Here is a 21765-nt window from a genome sequence, read left to right as displayed (position 1 = left end):
CCCCTTCATAAATTTGTGACTATTTATGCATTTTTCTCAAAAAATAGTAACACACTGGTAACATTAAAAGGCATTTCGTGATCCACAGCCTCATCCCCCCACTTTTCTCAAGAAAAGAGATTTTTATACCACTGGAAACCTCTGGCTACATAATATTTATGTACCAAAAATTTCTTGCAGATTAATTTGTTTAGCAAAAATATCGTCAAATTACAACAGTGGCCTATGGAGCAGTGTAATACTCATAATCATGCATAACTCGCAAACGCAAAATCGGAATCAACCGGAATTTTGGGAGTAAGCTTTTTTCGTGGATATCTACTGAAAAATGTTATAATAAAAAAAGGGTTAAGCAGCGCCAAGGATTTATCATTTAAATATTGGTGCAATGCACTTAAAACCCACCCATAATCATATACCAAAATCGCTGAAAAGGTACGGTACCCTAAAACCGTGGCACATCCCGTATACCTCCAACCAGGAGACCCCTCCCCACGTGTATTTTGTATCGTGTATGATCATGAGAATTGAATATTTCGGATAACCTTGCTTTTCCTTGTGTTTATAACACTTTTTATTCAAAGTTTTTACTCCCGTCCTCTATCAAAGTAAGTTGACAGCCCTGTTGTCGACTCCGTGAATTCGTTTATTTCACTGAATACTGTGTGAACTACATCTATAGGCCTATACTCACACGCAAAATACGGGAGTTGTGAAAAATAAGACTAAATTACATCAACTGACCATGCTGAGTGACGACCAACATCAAAATGATGACGTAACAGCTGTTGATCAGTCGCTAGTATCCTTGACTCGCAATGCATTATGGGGGTTTCACTCTCATGTAATCTCTTTCTCAGTCAGTTTACTGACATATGTAAAACAAACCCATGACAAATGACTGTTAAAAAGACCAATATGTTTAATCTCTTTCTCAGTCATGTACTGCCATACAAAACAAACTCATAGCAAATACAGAATGTGCATGCGCTTAACCTACATTTTCTATCTCATTTGAGCTCGATTATCGTATGTATTTTGAATGGTGTATCAACAAAAGTTGAGGCATATCACCTATCGTATGCAAGCCATTTCGGTGAAATTAAATAGGGAAGCATCGCCTGCGGGCGCTGCTTCAAAAAGAGGATGCTAGGATCACGAAATCCTCCTTTAAGTAACTTGATTCCTTGCTCCTATAATATACTGTATACATGACTTTTGTTACCAATGAGTAGTTATTTTTTTGAGAAAAATGCAAAATTAGTCACAAAATTTATCAGGGGGTGTAGTACCACATTAAGTACATACATGTACATTGGTAAAGTTGTAACATTATAACTACCACATAGCAAGAAATCTCAATCTCAAATAATATCCCATCATGCATACACTAGGACTTTACACTTAATTCTGCATAAATGTAAGTTTACACCACCTGCTCCTGAAGGTCACCCGAATCAATTTGCATTGTGGGATATGATGCAATAAAATCCACCTCTTGTGGGTGAATGTCACTAATCTGTCCTCATAAAAATAATGTTACTGGATTAAATGGACTTAAACATGCTACATTTCCAGATGTGTTGGTTCCTCTTTAAACAAAATAAGAAGAAATAAATAGTGCAAAATAAGCCTTGTAGAATCAAAGTTGCATTGTTCATGATATAAATTGTGTAACTTTTTTTATATTGTAGGGAAACTACTACTTTGGAGATCACAAGATGTTTTTGTTAGCAGAGATGACAGACACTGTACGCATTGAACCTTGGTTATTTAATGTCAAATTGAATGATGCAATTACTGAAGAACTCAATAAGAAACTTGCAAACAAGGTAGGAAATCTGATGAAAATAACTTGGGAATATATTTCAGATACAACCATTCTTGTTCTTTCCACCAATAACAATGGACTGGCCATACTAGATAGTAAAGGAGCATTTTATCTCTTTTATATTAAACATTGGATTCATGGAATGTGTTATCCTCAAACTGTGTCCCTATCAGCGAATGTGATAATTTGTCAGGATTCTCAATGTATTGTCACAATATTGCTATCATGCTATGCTGCATGCAAGCATTTCTTTACTATTGACTATGTGTATCGTACATGTACTTTTTGAAAGAATGATTTGATTGGGGGATGGACCTTTAAATGAATAGCCCAATTCTTCATAATAAAATTACATGAATTCTGCTACTAACATTATGGAATGGAATAGCAGTTTTGATATTCAAAAATAAGTCCTACAGTAAAACCCTGTTTCCTATCTTCATATGTGACACGATCTGGTCCATGGGGGCCAAAGGCAGCAAATTTGAAACTGAGATAAAGGTAAAAATATGTAAAAAACAATAAAATACATAAGAAAATAGACATCAAAAAACTTCATAACTTTAGAACCAAGAATGCTAGAGCTTTGGGGTTTTCAGTAAATGATAGCCTATTGTATGTGTTGTGTAATAATTACAGTAACTCAATTTTCAAAAATGCCTCCTTTGGCCCCCATGGACCAGATCGTGTCACATATGTACGCATAGACATATGTGATGCGATCAAGCAAAATCAGTCAAAACTCGGAAATATTAAATTTTCAATATCTTATGGGATAGTAAAAAGCATTTACAAAGCCGGATTTTGCAGAAACCCCATTGAAATTGAACAACCAGTTCCAAATATACGAACAGTTACAGAGTTTCCAAAACAGGAGGAAACAAAAGGAAACATTTCCTTTGTTTGGCTATATCTCAAAATCAATATTTCCGAGTTCCAACTGATTTTGCTTGATCGCATCACATATGAATAAGGACATGTGTTTTAGTATTAAAACCTAGCTTTCCCAAGGATACTACATAATAACATTGCCATCAGTTTTCTTGTCTGTCACTTGTCACAGGTAGTTCACAATGTAGGTCTTTGCATTGCTCTACATGATATCACCAAACTAGAGGACTCTCACATTCTTCCTGGAGATGGTGCATCACATACCAAAGTACATTTCAGATATGTTGTGTTTCATCCATTTGTTGATGAGATTGTCATTGGTAGGATTAGAAGCTGCAGCAGGGAAGGAGTTCATGGTAAGCTTATCTGTAGGAGTTGAGGTGATGTCAAGTACTGAAATACAGGAAAGAGGCAGAAGAGAACCAGAAATTTAGCACACACCCAAGTAAAGAGAGGGGGTTCTTTGCACCGATATCCAAGTTTCTACAATGGATTGGACTTAATCACCCAGGATTTACTCATGCATTGAACAAAACTATTCTCAAGGAAGGAGTGGGTATTTTTGGTATCTTATTGACATTTCAGTAAGAGACTTATTTACCAGCCACAACACTAACAATTTTTTATTCTTTCAATGTGCCATTTTGAAAGAAATACCCGTTACATATGTTGCACTCCCCAGTGCCAAGACCTGCACTGATTTAGCACAATTACAGTTGGACAAGTAATAAAGAAGCATCTCCATATTTATAGTACTTATTTCATTTTATTTCACAGTGACATTGGGATTCTTTGATGACATATTGATTCCACCAGAGGCATTGCAGCAACCATCACATTTGTATCCTTAATTTTGTAGTTGTAATCAAGAAAGAGCAAGACATGCCAACCAGGTATGGGGAAATACATAAATTTAACTCCAAAGCTTGCAGGAGCTAAATCCTGAAAAAAGGTAACTGAACAAGTATACAAAACAACAGGGACCTACAAAATCAACTATTAAAACAATACAGGTACACTGGATCAGGTGAGGTGATAATTGTCTAGTAGTGTAATAGCCGCAGTTTGTGGCCCTCACTGACTTTGCGAGCGTGTAGCGCGAGCAACCGAGCACATAGCGTGAGGTGGTGCATAGCTGATGCAACCTCTCTGGATAGTATACTAAATAGCAACAGAGCCCAAAAGTAGTGCTACTAGTGTAATAGAGTGCTATCAGTTAACTGACTTTGAAACAAATTCATCAGGTTTGGTAATGAACGAATAAATAGAGTTTTTCTTTTGTCAAAACCAATTTGAAGAAAACTTACTAGTTTTTCTTGCTGACAGTTTCGTCAGTTAAAAGAACTTTCGGCACGCGTCTGGATGAACACAGGAGGGAGGCGGAGAAAGCAAGTCAACAAAAGTATACAAGGTCAAAGAGGAAAGAATCAGAGAGCCATTTTAAGAACTCAGCCATAAGCGATCACGTAGCCAGGGCCAATCATATTATCAACTGGGGGAGTCCAAAATCTTAGAGAGAGAGTGATAGGAAAGCCAGATGGATTAAAGAATCAATACAGATCAGAAAGAGGGGCGAGGAGTAATGAACAGAGGCGAGGGGTCTACAATCTTAGTCACGTGTACGATCCACTTCTGAAGACTGCCAGCAAGACTAACACCGGAAGTGACATAACTTCCCGCCAGTCGTCAGCTGTTGGATCATCACAACAACACCAAGCTTTGATAAAGTCAGTTGCTAACTGACGAAACTGTCAGCAAGAAAAACTAGTAAGTTTTCTTCAAATTGGTTTTGACAAAAGAAAAACTCTAGTTAACTGACTTACTTAATTACAACCAGTATGGTGCTAGTATTTGGCACTGTAGAGAAACATTCAAGAGAGGTTAGGCCAGGCAAAAAGTAAATGTTGATTTCTTTAACATCAAAACTACAGTGATGAAACAGAGCAAGTTTGGGTGTGGCAGTACCAATCGGAGGATGGAACTCATGATCTCTTTATGGACGTCAATGAAGTAATTCGGTTTAGAGTTGTAGACAAGGTATTTGTGGATACTACACCTAATAAACCAGAGGAAAGCATTGAACCGGGCACTGAGATAACAGAACAGGAAGTTAAAAAGTCACCATATAGTTTGGTTGTAAGTAACTCAAATACAGTTTGTTTTACATTGTCAGGGCCCAGAAGAGGCCTGTGTTGTTTGCAGATTAAAAAAAACTCAAGCAAACAAAAACAAACCCAAACTCTCCTGAATTATATTTCATTATGCACCCAAATTACAGAGCTACTCATAACATCATGTTGTAGTGAGTGAATTGCAAAACAACCTACTATAATATTTTGTAGTAAACCTTTGACAAGAGCTTTTTAAAGCATACATCGAGTATTTACTGCGTTGAAACGCACTTGTCTCTGATTGGCTGCTGAGGCGATCTGCTGTTGCCGAGTGGAAATTTATTAAAGAAATTTACGCTTTATGCATTGTTAGCTCTGACTTCGCAACATTGTAGTAGTACGCGCACATCAAAAGTTTGCTGCAAAATATTATACTTAACATATAGTTTGTTCAGTTCTAATTGATAGAATTGTTAGGCTTTTACCACTATGCCGAAAAGTAGACCCATGTTAAGAGTGATGTAGTTGGCCTATCTGATCTATTTTGTGTGTGTTAAATAAAGTAGATAGAGTATAGGACTTTAAATTAATCATTTGTGATACTTCTGGCGAGATGTCACAAGACAACTCTCGAAATAAAATATATTGATATTAATGAGCCAAGTACTGAAAGTATGGGGGAAATCATACATGCATTCAAAACTTGTCCCAAATAGGTGATCTAGTTTACCCTTATGAAAAACAGCTAAAATTGTTGATAATCATTGCTTTATCTTAAGTAAATATTAAATGATTTTTGAAACATTAAATTTGTATATTATATATTTTTATCCTTCCTTTCTCTTCAGGGATCCATAAGTGAACCTGGACTAGGACTATTAACATGGTGGAGCTCCTAGCATAGGATTATGCATGCTATGTGTAGAATGTGCAATTGTGAACTGCATTGCCAGTGTTTCCACCATATCATGACATATTTGGTAGAGAACCAACAGCTGGTATGTCTTAGGAGTATTGCAGCAACTTTGACTTCAAGTTCCACCTGGATTTGTGGTATTAAGGTTTTGGTTGTACTTCAGTTGTCATGCATTCCCTGTGAGGAATCAACTACAGCGAAGGTTAATATTGGATAAGATCAAAGGTATATCAATGTGTGTTGCATCTGCCAATGGACAGCTTCACTTCATGACTTGATGCTGTGTGATTGGTCAGGAACATTGCTTCCTCATCACAGTGAAGGCTCGATCGACCAAGTGATCCTATGCTCTGTTGTTACTCTTTGCAGTGTATAATGATCATATTGCTTATAGCACCTCTTGGTGGAGAATTACATCTTTCATGGGCTGGAACAGGTGTACAAATGTATGATAGCATTGAACATAAAATCTCTTGATGGTTTCAGCAGCCACAATGAAAGGTCAAAAATAAGCTGCACAAACACACAATTGGAACTATGTTAACATCAGAGGCCTGTGGGTTGGCATTGTGCTCTAGAAATCCCCAAATTTATTATGATCATGTTTCAAGCTGAAAGGCTCTTTTCAGAAACTGAATGATCAACTGATATTCCTATGCCAATTGTGGAAAATATTGCCCACTGAAAAATCTTGTATTACATGTTTAGTTCATGTATTTTCACACTTGGAGTACACTGAAACATTCCAAATACTGGCTGGGGCAGGCAAGTCATGTGTTCATCTCTGAGGAACTTGCAAAATTGGAAAAGCTCATTTTATAGAAGGGAGGCATGTTATTCCTTCCACTGATATGTTCTAAACAATGAGTTATATGGTGTAAAAAAACTGAGACCAGTAAGTAACAAGTATACAACTCTTAGGTAAATTATGACTGTATTTAGAATAAATAACAAGCATTTGGGATAACTAGCCATAAGAATGATAAATGGACAAATGTGCATTTTACAAGTGAAATGCAGATCTTGTCTAGCCTGATATCACAGGTAAGCCTTATGGTGATCTGCCAAACTGGATTGCCAAGCATGGGAACCAAATTGATTTTTATTAAAGCATTGCAGGGATTGTAAACATTATATCACTCATACATAAATTCTAGACAGTTCATTGGTTGATTACCATTTGCCATTTTTACCATCACCCACTCCGTGTGATAGTCTTTACCATCATGTGCTTTGTCGCAGTGCGCCTGCGCCAAGCCGTGCGCTGACTCTTGGACTCGCCGATTTAGTTATGGGGTGGGTCCCAAAATGTGAAGTATATCACCGCAAAACATGGTGTTATGTTGATGAAAAATTGTATTTCCTACCTTAAATAGTATTTTAGTAATATAATTTATGCATGAGTGATATAAAACAAATATTAACTGTCTTAAATTTGTGTAATGGTCGAAATATAATCACGAGGTGAAAGATGTTTGGAACAATCCATCTTTCACCTCGTGATTATATTTCGACCATCACACTCATAGACAGTTAATATTTGTATACTATCCAATACATGATAGCATGGATGATAGTAAAAATATTGAATGGCAATGAACTACTAGAATTTATAATTGAGTGGTATAATTGCTGACATGAACTAGTCAGTCCCACACAAATTATGCTTGCATAATTAAACCACACATGTGTATTACTAATAGGGCAATGTACTATTAAACAGATGACAGGGATAGTACATGTATTTACAATCCAAATGGATGATATGATTGATGGTAATAGGTAAAAGGTCATATGGTACAATTATACCGATGCAATGACTGGTGTATCTATGTATGTACTACAGGATATCTCAGAAAGAACTGAGCTGACAGAAAGGCTCATTTTTTAGTATTATAGTGCCCAAACCAAACAGGACGGAATAGTTTATTCAGTTATACAGCTTTTATATAGTTTTTGAAATTTTGACATTGTCTTAGAATTTGATGCTTATACCTCATTTTGAATCTTGGATTGTTCTATGTACGTTCTTTATAACTTGTGGAATTGATTAAAAATGAGGTGTGATTTTCAAATTTTATATTCATGATTGGATGGGCCAAGTTTGTAATTCCAAAGGATGTGATAAGCTGTTAAATGTTACTCAATAACATAAAGTATTCAGTTCTGTTTGGTTCAAGCATATACTATTCAAGAATGTAAATGTTGGACAGTGCAATCCTAATTCAGGGGCACTCTATATCTAAACCAGGGGTGGGTGCATAACTCATTTTTTCTGCAGGCCAGTTGTAGGTTTTAAATGGGTAACAACAGACTTCACTAAGCTAGATTATGCACCCCAGATCTAAGCTACCTAAAGGATTTGGACCAAATCTATTTAGAAAAGACTTCATCATCATTTTAAAAGGAAGTCACAAAAGTTGAGATTTGAAATAAAACAAACACAATAAAGAGAAACTGACACAATGGAGTGCATTTACAGTGTTTGACTTTGATACATTTATTTTTTGATATTTTGTCGTCATATTTTAGGATCTAGGCCACATATCTATTCACTTTACATAACCATACACATATTCTGACATGAAACTACTTTGGCAGCTATTGCACAACAATTAAGATGCACATCTTTTGTAATTTTTTGTTTTTGTGGATTAAATTAATTTTTACATTTATTTTGTACAAGGACTTTTTTGTCTTGCATTTGTATCAAACATTACCGACTCAAGATTGCACCATATGCAATGCTATGGCAAAACAACCATCTTAGATTGTCACTCATGGAGGCCACTTAATGTATGTCCATTGGTAAGAGCCCAAAATTAAACAATAATTTGCGTCTTTTACCTTAAGCATTTCACAGGTTTGCGCATGCAGCACTTCGCACACATTTTTGACACAAACCTATTACACACGGAATGCAAACAACCACACACTTTGAATCGAAGTTTGCCAGGCCTCCATGAGTGACACACAAACATGGTGGAGTCGCTACTCCTTGATTCTACCTCATTGGTTATCTGGAGGTACATAAGCCTCCATGAGTGACACACAAACATGGCGGAGTCAGTACTCCTTGATTCTACCTCATTGGTTATCTGGAGGTACATTAAGTTGCCTCCATGAGTGACACACAAACATGGTGGAGTCGCTACTCCTTGGTTCTACCTCATTGGTTATCTGGAGGTACATTAAGTTGTCTCCATGAGTGACACACAAACATGGTGGAGTCGATACTCCTTGATTCTACCTCATTGGTTATCTGGAGGTACATTAAAGTTGCCTCCATGTGTGACACACAAACATGGCAGAGTCGGTATTCTTTGATTCTACCTCATTAGTTTTTATACATCATGAAACCCAATGAATTTGATAAGATAATTGGTGGGATCTACATTTTACTATTTAAACTACATTGGTATACTTCCATTGTGTATTGTTATATTAGCACTATAATTCATACAACCTCCATGCCTACACTTCAATCAGGTATAATAGTCTCAGCTTCTGATGCATGTAACTTAGTCACATTCAAGTTCTTGCTTTTACTAATGCCATTATATTCCACAGGTATTTAACATTCCCTTTTAGGGCACATGCTATGTTAGGCAAAGTTGATAATGGAACTTTTAAAATCAATTAATTTTGTAAATTATGTATCAGTCCCAGACTAAATCACATTATCCCTCTAAAAACCACTATGAATCAAGAAATGTTATGTAACAAGTTTTTGCTGACCTGTGTTAATAAGTTTCCGATACTTTTCATCAACTTAAACTAATGCCCAAATACTACCTACACAGTTTCCCTATTTCAGTGGACAAAACAAAAACAAGATATTGATGAAGTTACAAAAGAAAACATTTGCACTAATTTCATTATAATATTAATATATATATATACACATTGCAGCAGCTTTTGGTCATAAAAATAACTTATAAATACAGATTGCACATAATGATGTTCCCGCATATATTTTACTTTCGATTCTCAGCATCAAATTCATTTAGAGAATCAAAACTATTTTTAAGGGGATACTTGATTGTGTAATGTTTATGTACACAGAACAACTATGGACATTTTCTGCACCTAAGATGCAGTTTGAAACCTTTAAATTTATAGGTAATTAGACATGATATCAATGCATGTGCACTGAGATGTTGATGCACAGGTGCCATAGGGTGATTGTACTGGACATACCGGGTGGACATATGCATCAGTATTCAGGACAAGTGCATTGATTTGTTTAATAATACCATAGAATTCTGTCTACAAGTATATATACCTTTAAATGAGGGGGGTTTTTTTACGAAAGAGATGAAATGCAGACACCCTCTACAAAAACATAATTGATTGGTCTTAAAATAATACATGTTTGTACATCTGCCTGTATCAATAATATAGTTGCTCAAACTCAAAATAATGTGTTTGTGGACAGTGTCCGCCTTTTGGCTCTTTTGTCAAAAAAACCTCATTTAGAGGCATGCTTTTAGACAGAATTCTACGGTATGCCATTTTAACCTAATTAATTATGCAACAGAAACATTGTAGCAAATTTGTCACTAAATGTTTTCAAAATATGGGCAATATAAACATGATAAATATCTCCAAGGAAAATGAATCAATCCTACGCTACTGGCACACGTTTGACAAGGGCAGTATTTGAAGTGCAAAGACACTATAATACACACTGCGTAACATCATTTTAGGTTAGCTATGTGTTCTGCGTAAATGATGCATATATTAATACATGTATATGCCTGGACATACTTGTGAACATTGATCATTAAAATGGGTACCAAATTGCCCTTCTTTTTCTGATTTACAATGTTATGCCCAAGTAGACATTAATAATATATGTGTGGCAAGTGAGCCAACCACAACATACCTTTCATTATAAATAACTTTCTTTTTTTTTTATTTAATCAACAGATGATACTACTAAAAACTAGGGTACAATATTAGCAAAAATCTTAGGATTCCTGGCACATTGGTCACTATTTTTGAAAGTGCATTTTTTTTCAAAATTATTTATCTTTCTCAAACTAGAAGCTGAATGAAGTAACTCATTTTACACTTACATTACATATTTTGTTTTACAACTTTACAAATATAAAAGCTATAGTAGCTCCTACTGGTTACAGCAAATGTAGCAAACTTTTATCACAAATTGACTTGTGCACATGCCTTGAAATTAAGCAATAACTGCTAAAACAAATTAATTTCAAGTCATAAATTATAATAAATGATATAAATAAATGATGTTTTACACTCTTTTTGTAGCAAAGTGGACTGTCTGTTCTGCATTTTTACAAAATATACACACATCATAATGCAGCATTTTCTAATACAAAATACTGAAATTGCATCTTTTCTTGCACAAAAAAAAAGAGAAAGTTAAATACTGTTCTAAATGGCGAAGCACGGTAGCTAATATCTATCAAAATTCCTGAACATATTCCTGCTAGCTATTACTAGGTAGAATCATCACTTGAGCCTTTTGAGGTTACAAAACTTTTGTATCAAGAAACATTAGTGATATCAGTGTTTATGGGTAGTGTAAAATATCATAGCACACACTGGTATGTTGGCAATGTAGCCCCTGTCACCCATGGATAGCAAAATAATACCTCCAGATTATTTTTGCCTGGCTCCCTGCAAGCCTTACTTTAGTAATGCTTGAAATTGAATAAGATGCCAAATTGGAATTGTTCAGTTTCATGCCTTTACAGATGCTGGAGGTATTCTGTTTCTGATGCTGGACAATCCAAAGTGGTAAATGTATGCAGGGGATTACTTGAAATCTGGCCTAATAGGATTTTAAAGGAATATATTTCATTTGTAGTAAAATAGGCTCAGGTTTCTATTGCTGTTAATTACCATACTTCCTGCAGGTAGTGATGTCAACTTGTTGACAAACTTGTACAGTTGTAATGCACGTGTATAATGAAAGACAGAGATAAAAAGACTAGTTCGCATCTGACGTCAGGGCAAAGGCACACCGTGTTTGGTTGCCGACCTGCGCAGCACGATATTTTCTGTCTTTTTGTCCGAGTATTTCAGACGCGAACTAGTCTTTTTATCTCTGTCTTTCATTATACCAATGTTAATTCAGTTGTGCATATAATTTTATATATCTGTATCTGCCCCAACATGTACAAGTCAATATACATGATTTCATGCTGTAACTTTTCACTTGACATCACTGCCTGGGGGAAGCTCAATACACTATAGTCTTTAACAAGAGATGTAAACTTTTTATGTAACTTTGTGACCCATTCGCTACAATGTCTTGCGAAGTCTGATGAAGACCTAGCGAATGGGTCACAACATTTCTGAAAAAATCATAGGTAAGTCTAGAATTTGATTCACATTTTTGTCCATTTTCTGCTTCTGGATGACTCAAAACATTTTATAACCTTAATTTTACCTTATAATGATATATTGTTTCTGGTGAAAATTTGTGCCAATGTTTTTTTTTATTTTGAGTTGGAATTAACGTCAAGGAGGTGTTGCTAGACTGTTTTAACAGTAGATACCCACGAAAAAAGCTTATTTCTAAAATTTCAGTTGATTCCGATTTTATGCGTTTGCGAGTTATGCATGATTATGTGTATTACACTGCTCCATAGACAATGTGTTGTAATTTCGTTCTGGTGCACCAGAACGAAATTCAAATTAGCGATATTTTTGCTAAACGAATTAATCTGCAAGAAATATTTGGTACATAAACATTATGTAGCCAGAGGTATCCAGTTGTGTAAAAATCTCAACTTTTTTTTGGGAAAAATGCCCCTTTAACAGTAAACATCTGTGCAAAGAATAAGAAACAGTTTTAGTTGTGTCTTAAACTTTTTTAACAGAACCTTTATCAAAGGTAAATAATCTCCTTTTTAAATTGATGCTAATTATTAAATCTTACATGTATACCTGTTTCAAAACCTGCCATTATCAACACAACCAATAGACCCTATTAGTGGCTAATCCCAAGATGTTGTCAATGACAAAATCACCCAACAATTAGCCTCTCAAGCTAGTTGTCACTGATGTATGATAAGATATAAGGTTATGATGAGTTTGATCAATTAACATTAGATTTAAGTCTTTCATATGTATCTTGAGCATGTTATGATTATTGAAAATGATGTCAACAACGCAGGTCTGTTACTAGAAGTATTTGTTAAATGAAATTGAAAACATCATTTGGGTTCTAAAGGTATCTGTTCTATACATCACAATCATAATGAAATAACCCATGAGATAGATGACATCCTATGAACAAAACTAATTTTGTTAAAGTGGGAGGGGTTATTAATAATGCAGATTATGTTTCTCATATGTGCTTTTAAGAAACATCATTATTTTGACTCACTTCCAATTTTGTTGGAGACAGAAGGGGTTAGCCATGAAACAAAACTAGTTTTTTCTAGGATGTCAGCGAATCTCTGGCTTGTTCCCTAATATCATTATGTATTTGCAAAGAGCAAGCATGGAAACATATCTGCAACAAAACTGCAGCAATGGTGAACTTACAAATCTAACAGGAAAATGCAGAACCAGCTCGCTACAATATATTCAAGGCTTAAAATATCTCACAATCTTTAAACTTCTTATTTATATCCTATGTGAATGTATCATTAATGACTGATTTGGTAATAGTTTATACAATCAATATAAAAAATGTGCACCGTTCATGGTCATATTTGTAACTATTTGCTGTACAGTACTATTTTCTACAACACCGACGCTTAGTGTTCTATATATTTATATTTAAGCTATCTCTGAGCTAAAATTACATGCTTGAAATATGTCACTACTCAGCTTTTGAGATCAATAATTGTTAATATTTGTTTCTCTATTATTAACAGCAGATTGATAAGCTTTTTCAATAAACTTCACTGTGCAGTATTTTCAAGGCATATTTACATGTGTTGTAAAGGATAACTTAATGTAATATCATCCCATTTACATGTTATAATTATCCCATGTGCAGGTGCACTTTAAATGGCAAAGTATTGTTTGAGTGTATAAGTGACACATTAGGACTAAACCTGACAAAAGTTTCAATGTCCATTTTTCAAGTATGGCCAAAATAGATTTGATAGAGTGCTGGAAATTCAGCCCACATCAAATTCTTTGTTTTAATTTTTTAGAAAAATTGTCAAGTTCTGCCATGATGGGTCACATGATATTGTATAATATCTTGATTGGGAATCAAACCAAGAATCACCTTTTTACAATACATTACCATAATAAGATTACTCTGATTTCAAAGATTTGATGGACAAAACAGCTTAGTGCTATTGTGAAAACCAGTACTTCACACACTTCTTGTTCTTGCTCATCAAAACAATTGTCCATTTAATTTCTAGTAGAGACTATGCTGTTAGATCCCTGTACCATTTCTTAACCGGGTTGCAATCATTTGAACACACACTATTTATGCATTTAATGATTTTGTATAAATTGATTTTGTTTTTGATTTGTAGAACATTGTGTAGGCTACATAGCATTTTATGGACCAGTTTATATCATATGTTCAGATATCACTACATGTAGCTTCATGCTGGTCTGAGTCTTAATGCAGCTAGGTTCCTGCTAAGTCCAATATATATAAAGGAATGGAAACTCCTTTGTTTGACCTCAGGTTTGGTAGTTACATTAGTATTTTTATGTGGTTGCATTGCAAGTGCGTAGATAAACTGCCCTGTACGTATATCCTCTGCATAATTAGGTTTAGCGCAGTTAGTAAAATTTGAAACTAGGTCACTACCAAACATCAGATGAACAGGCATGTTATTAAAGGTAATGTTTTTGGGTATATTATAATAATATTTGGCAAATAATATTATGTGCCAAACTGTATGATGGCATAAGATAGTACAATGTATATGGTCAATTCCAGCTGACGGACAAAATTCTCTCTATGTTAACTTTCCACTTTAAAATGTCATTAATAAAGGAAATCACGTTATTGATGGAGCATATCATGTCACGTCCAATGTGCTCTCTTTGTGCATATAGGCCTTTACTAGCAAGTCATACCAGGGGACAAGTTATGATAGCTTAAATGAATTGGCGTTACCACGAATTCAAAGATAAAGCACCATATATGTCATTGAATGTCCTTCAATCAAAATGAAATTATTACCGTTAGAAAGACGTTTGCATGATCTCTCATCATATGTAAAACGATTGAATTCCACCAAAGTTTGTGGACTCTAGAGGCCATTAAGTCAATTTGGCTAATAATTTTGTTACCCGCGTATCAAAAATAAAATGATCGTTCTGAAAAATGTTAAGTGAATATGCCATAAATGACTATATCATGAAACGAAGTTTCGTTCTACAATTCTGAGGTCCAAGTGATTATTTTATGCAAATACGTTTTACCCATAAAATTCCATAAAATCAAATTTGACGTTACCCACGTATCAACTGTTACCCACGAGTCCAGCAAATATAATTGCCATAACTTAAATTAACATTTAATGACTTTGGACACTGAATTTAGTTTGACAAGCGCTTAAAATTGTAAATCGTAAAAATACGTTCACCGCTTTAAAAAAGAATCTCTGACGGTTTAAACTTTTGTTACCCACGAATCCCGAATAGATGCTAACCTTGAAAAATAAGGAGATTGTTTATTTTAAGTTTAAATCAGCACATATTCAAGCCATGGGTATGCTATAATTTTGACAGTACTTACAGTTTATACACCTAAGAAACGCAACCCCAAACGGTACTATAGTACTTATAGCTTTACCCACAATTCGAGGCGTTACCCACGAATCCAAGGATTTACTCGTAAATTATATGTTTCTTATGCATCTTAACATTTTGAAAACATGCGAAATAGGTTCCAAAACAGTCCTGTTTAATAGCGTCCTCTTGAAGGTATACTGAAGCTGCATCATGAAGTTTTGATTGATTATCCTAAATGACCATTTTTTGGGTAAATGCAATTGGTTAGAGAAACGAGAATCATTGAAACACAATGGAGGAATAACCGCATGGTGGATTCCAACCTTCTGTAATATTTTCTATTTTGCCGCTTACCAATACATACCTTCAAATATGTGTTACCCACGAACATTTTGGTTACCCACGAATCCCTACTTAAATTATAGTTAACAACGTATTGATAGTGTTTTAGTTCATAGGAACTGTCAAACACGAGTTAATAGAATATTGCTGCATGAAAATATGGAATGATTTTACTAAAATAATAATATAAAACTGTTTGCTCTGTCTATTTGAATTTGGCAACTTCATTATTCTCAAAATTTTTATACCCAAAATGCCATAATGATCCATTCTAAATATTCCATGTAGTCTGTATTTTGATTAAAATTCATTTGAGTGCCATTGCAGCCTGAATTATTGACATAGGGAAAAGTATTTTTTATTTTTATTAAAAAAAATTAATAGGAATTGCTATTTTCCAGACGATGTTACCCACGAATCCATCCGAGATCCTCATCCTGCGACGAGATACAAAATCTAACTTTATATTTATATGAAGCATTTATTCTAATCTTTCGAAATAATACAGTAATGTTAAATGACAGCCACTTTGGAAAGAGTTCAAGAATTGACACAATCTTAACTGTACACCTGGTTCTTTCTTAAAATTTGTAATAACCAAAATATTTCTTTGTAGATATATGTAATAAAATTCTATTTTACGTTCAAAGTCTTCACCGATTTCTAGTGTATATGAGTCACACATAAAATATTGAAAGATATTAAAGAAAGTGAAATTTTATGACGTACAACAGGTGAAAAATGCTTGAATTGTGGGTAACATGCATATGCGCATTTAACACTTTATTTGGTCTAGCAAGAAAAGTTATTTTTCAATCCGATGGCACTTCCACCTGATGATTCACTAGACATGATCGTCTCATTTGATAAGTCTAGAATTGAAAAGGAAAACATTTTCAAAATGGCCCCCAGAGAGAATTTTGGCCCGCTTTGGCTGGAATTGACCATATAGATTAATATTTTACCAAAAGGGAATGATTTTTAACTGTATGTCCGATGCATTCTAGGTAATTCAGGAGTTGATACATGCACAGGATGAGTTTCCAATCCCTTCAGTATGTTTGTCCCAAGTTCCTGAAACGATTTAAAGAATACAATCTTAGCACAGACTGAGGCTTTCAAATTTAAAGATAGGTATTTAAAACGGGTTTGCTTTTTTGTTTTTGTTACTTGAAATTTGTTGTTATTTATTTTTCACCAATTTATGCCTTTGATGCAGTATTTACTAATCATAATGGTACAAAATTCTAATAGCGGTAGCATCAAATAGTGTAGATATGTGAATCAAAGCATTGTATTTTACAGCAATTTTTCAAAACACACACATGTACATAAATACAGATCCAACATTTTTAGATCAAACCAATAATGGTATATCTTTCCTGTAAAAACTGGACCTGAAATCTTATCATTTATATACCTGGTTAATTTCAGGTTGTATTCCATCCACTACGTAGGATTTTACAGGAAAGATACACCAAAATAGATGCAAATATTGAAGGCATTGAATATTTGTAAAGAAGGAAAACTGACATTTTGCAAAATATATTTATAATCCTGTGCAATACTGTATTAACCATAATATCCTTTGAAATATATCAGTCAAGTTTGAAAAAGTACAACTACAATATCTATATAGGAATTAACAGTTGTAAGTTGGTATAACTAACATATCTAGTAACACAAACATGACACAGAATGTGAAGAAACTGTATGGATAACTTTCATATATTAAAATACTTTGATAGCACAGAAATGATTTAAACAATACTTGAGATACAAAGTATACTTTGGGAGCTTTGAGTTAGACTCTCTCACAGTATCACAGGTTTAAGGCTGCATGAGGTAGGGCTCAATATGAGAATAATGGGTTTAGATCCAAAAGTATACTTTACTTTTCACCATAAAGTCATCAACAATTGACTAATTATTAGGCTACATAAATGCATAATCATGAAGTTGTACATGAGCACTGGTCTTTTAAGCCTTACCATGCACACATCGCCATCGTTATTTTGCTAGTGCATGGAAGTAAGTGAATGGCTCTAGTATTTCTTGTCTCAAGTTGAGAGTAACGCCATCCTTGAAGGCGCAGTGACAGTTTCGAATCACATGCGCTAACCTAATCCTGCAGGGTGTGTACACACATACGGTTTGTCCATACCACGTAAATGCACTGACGGTACTCTCAACTTGAGACAAAACATATTTGTCTTGGCGTGAAATTGATCAATTAGCACAGCCAAAATAACCCCCATGTTGATCATTACAGACTAGTAAGCAGGGTTCGATTTACTTCGAAAAACTTTATTAATATTATTTAGGTGATGTTCTTATAATATTAGCATATGTTTACATTGTAAAATATTGCTATACAAGCTGATATTTGTGTAGCAGGTTCTCCAAAATGGGGAGCATTTTGCTCCACGACACAAGTTAAATCGAACCCTGCTAGTAAGTACTCATGCAGAACCTTATGTATATTTTGAGGAGTCAATTCTTATTTTTGTTGACCTGCAACACAACATACAAGTTTGTGAATGCACTGTATAATATTACAAAAGGATACTTCTTTGTCAATAAAATCAAAAACAACTATGACAATGTGAAATTGAATCCTATCAATTGCAGAGTAATTCTTTGTAATTGATAGGATTCAGTGAAACACCTGTAACATCAATTAAGACCTTTAATGAATGAATGTGGATGTCATGTGCTGAGCATGGCTGTTTTATCCAACATGTGGGAGTATGCACTCATTTGATACTTTGCAGTGTGATGATATAGTGATGTCCTCCACACAGAGCATCCACATCCACCTCAGAAACTGATGTGTTTATTAACTTGTTACTTCGCGCATATGCACACATGTCTGCATCAATTCACCCCTGCCACACTTGCCTCAAGAAAAGACAAGAGAAATATTTGACAGGCAAAAACGACTGATTAATAGCTGTTTTGATATCATGACATTGAACTTATTATATTAATTGTAAGAAAGAGTAATTAGGAACTACAAGTATCTTTTGTGTCAAACAAATTTGATAACCATTATCAAAACTTGTGAATTTCTTTATACAGCAATGTGCTGATAGTTAATAAGCTAAATATACAAGCATAAGGTTACTAGGGGAGGATGTACTTCAGCATGTGATCCATGGCGGTTATATGATACCTTGTGTTGTAGCTTGTAAACATGGAGCAAGTTGAGATACAGAATATTTCATATGTCCCTGACTACAGGCTTCTAATACTGCATATTTTCTTAGAAATAAGATGGATTTTCCATGAAAAACAGCATTTATTAATTTGTTTTCTTAGAATAGAATGCGCTTCCTAATATCCTCATTTTATTTCAGCCTTGCTGATGTTGAATACACAAGTGTTAATTGATGTACAACTTTCATGGATTCACATCATTGTCATCCTCTCAGTATGAATTGCTCATTACAGGGCAGCTCAAGATTACAGTTAACAAACTCCTACAATTTTGAGGCCCACATTTTCCCAAGTCAACAGCTGCCTTGAAGCACTTTTGACCACATTTTCTGTATTTTACACATCTAAGATGTACAGATTGGCTCTGGAGTTCTTCATAACACTCCACAGAAATAGACATGATCAATCACTGCATGATGTTAATAACATTGTTAATGTTGTGGTTTGTAAAGTACATACTTAATTTAAAAGGCATTTATGTCAGAGTAGCATTCCTAAATTAAGGCAATATTCAAATGTATGGTTGCATCTCATCAGATGTTGTAGTGTCACAAGTGGTGAAACGCATGCTACATGCATTTGTTATTACATTAATTTATTAATACATTCATATGCATACAAAAGTGATCAAGTGTAGTTAACAGCTGCACAGTCTGACATCATTTACTACGATGAGTAATAACACTATAAACCTGATGGCATATGAATATTGTTTCTGTTGATACATCCTACTAGTATTTGTATGCATGTATGTTACATACTTTTAAATTATTAATGTCTACACTATTTTGATTTCATCTGACTTGGCAATGTAATACCAATGTGTACATGTGGTGTGTACACTGTCTGTGACATGCTGTACCAATGTACTATTTCCTGTTGCCATGTTCACAAAGACATTTTGTGTTATTTCCTCTGATCAGATAGATCATTCCAAGTCTATGTATATTGGTATCATCAATCAATGGGTTTTTATTTATTTGAATAATGTGAAAGATTAGAAAGACAAGGAGCAAAATTCATCAGCAAAACTACCCAAGACAGATGAAACCTTTTATTTTCAGTATCTACATATTGACCCTTAAACTTATACTTAAAGATTTAATATTGCACAAATCCCAATGTGTGAAATACAAAGTAGTTGGGTTATTTTCTGGGTAATGTTCAAAACAAAAACCAAGAAGGGTGGATGTTCTAAAGAGGAGTCACATTACTCCAGTAAGTTTCTTTCTATTTCACACACAACTCCACCTCCGTAATAGACTACACAGATATTTATATTAAAGGAGATTCTCATCCTCCCCACCATCTTGTTTCACTCATAGAGGACAATTGGAGTAGTTCCAGATGTTGGGGATTGTAATTCACTTGTACTTGCTTGTGTATCAATCTGTATCTTGCATTCAGCATGCAACATATGGTGAAGTATTTTGACAGATGGCTCCTCAAATCTAGGGAAATACCTCCAATCCATCTCTATGATGCACCAAGAAAAGGGAGTAATGCGAATCTCCTCTATACATCTGTGACTAAATAACCTAGAAAATACATCTTCTCTGATACACCTATCCACCGTAGTTTTGGTAACCATAGTAGCGATGGATGCTGTCTGCTTGTTGCTCTGCTCCATTGCAGTTGTGTCATCTGAGTCAACTGCTTAGTGGACAATGATGCACTTAGGCAAGTTGAGCACAAAGTACTGGAGCAGTTCAGGAGATGATCCAGGGCAGTTGGTCAGCTCCAATTCCTCCAGGGATTTCAGCTGAGCCAAGCCAGAGAGGCCAGCTCCTGTCAGCAGAGGGCAGCCTGGAATGAGTAGAAATAAGAGAAAACACATTGTGCATTAGTTGCCGTGGTGATATCATTTTGTGATAATCACTATGGACCACAATGGCCTCAACCAAATGGTATAAGAGTATGAGTATGAGTTTTTGTACCCAAATTTTCAAAGGTCATTTAAAGAACTGTGCCCCTGATAGGTGAGCATGTTGTGGACCCTAGTGAATGATACTTTTGCACACCATTCACATGGGACATGAGTTCTTTACCAAGGAATCACTTGCTGTATACATGTAATAGGCCAGTGGCCTGATAAAAAACGGTTTTTGCAAAAGATGCTATATAGCAGTTACAAATCTGACAGTCTACTTGGCAGATTGTTTACTGTGCAATTCCCTCATATATTTTGTTAAGAAGCCTGGGCATACAATCAAAATGCAAGAACTCATCCCTACAGGTCAGTTTGCTAGTAGAGATAATGATTGGCAAACAAACTTAATTATGGTGCTAAGGAACAGGCCCAGGGGCACTGTGATGAACCAAAAGTGCATTAACCATGCACTACTACCACTGTTTTTCTAGTCCTAAATTCGCTTTAGCCATTTGTAACAAATTGTCAGCTGTAGACCAAATGTGTAAGAAATGTTGTACTTTTACTGTAAAATAATGACCAGACTCAAATAAAACAATTCTTTCCTGAAAGGTGCACATTTTGAGCAATTTTGTTTCAAGACTCAAATTTGAGATGTTGTTTTTCAGAATTGCTTTAATTTAAGAAATTATTATCCCTGCACCCTAGCCCCTGATATTTAAACAACCTTCGAGCCAGCACCATTTCATTTGTGCCATCATTATCCCTGCACCCTAGCCCCTGATATTTAAACAACCTTCGAGCCAGCACCATTTCATTTGTGCCATCATTATCCCTGCACCCTAGCCCCTGATATTTAAACAACCTTCGAGCCAGCACC

The 21765-nt window shown here is 35.0% G+C and overlaps 2 protein-coding genes across 3 annotated transcripts in view; one reads left to right on the top strand and one right to left on the bottom strand.

The window, feature by feature from the left end:
- The window catches only part of LOC140150169 (DNA-directed RNA polymerase III subunit RPC8-like), a 13092-nt gene extending 5888 nt beyond the window's left edge, over window positions 1-7204 (top strand). For both annotated transcript variants that reach the window (XM_072172174.1, XM_072172182.1), the window contains exons 2-6: window positions 1695-1832; window positions 2895-3078; window positions 3500-3563; window positions 4654-4858; window positions 5682-7204. In XM_072172174.1, coding sequence (XP_072028275.1) covers window positions 1722-1832; window positions 2895-3078; window positions 3500-3563; window positions 4654-4858; window positions 5682-5732 — 615 coding nt within the window. In that variant the 5' untranslated portion in view covers window positions 1695-1721 and the 3' untranslated portion in view covers window positions 5733-7204. The remainder of the gene's footprint in view (window positions 1-1694; window positions 1833-2894; window positions 3079-3499; window positions 3564-4653; window positions 4859-5681) is intronic.
- A 9783-nt stretch (window positions 7205-16987) lies between these two features.
- LOC140150159 (uncharacterized) overlaps window positions 16988-21765 on the bottom strand; it is a 36328-nt gene continuing 31550 nt past the window's right edge. Inside the window, exon 3 of the mRNA XM_072172165.1 lies at window positions 16988-20821. Within this exon, the coding sequence (XP_072028266.1) occupies window positions 20673-20821 (149 nt within the window). The 3' untranslated portion in view covers window positions 16988-20672. The remainder of the gene's footprint in view (window positions 20822-21765) is intronic.

The sequence above is a fragment of the Amphiura filiformis genome, chromosome 1 (genome assembly GCF_039555335.1).
Source record: "Amphiura filiformis chromosome 1, Afil_fr2py, whole genome shotgun sequence".
Lineage (NCBI taxonomy): Eukaryota > Metazoa > Echinodermata > Ophiuroidea > Amphilepidida > Amphiuridae > Amphiura > Amphiura filiformis.
Note: the sequence above shows the minus strand (reverse complement) of the source record. Positions and strands in the feature narration are given on the sequence as shown.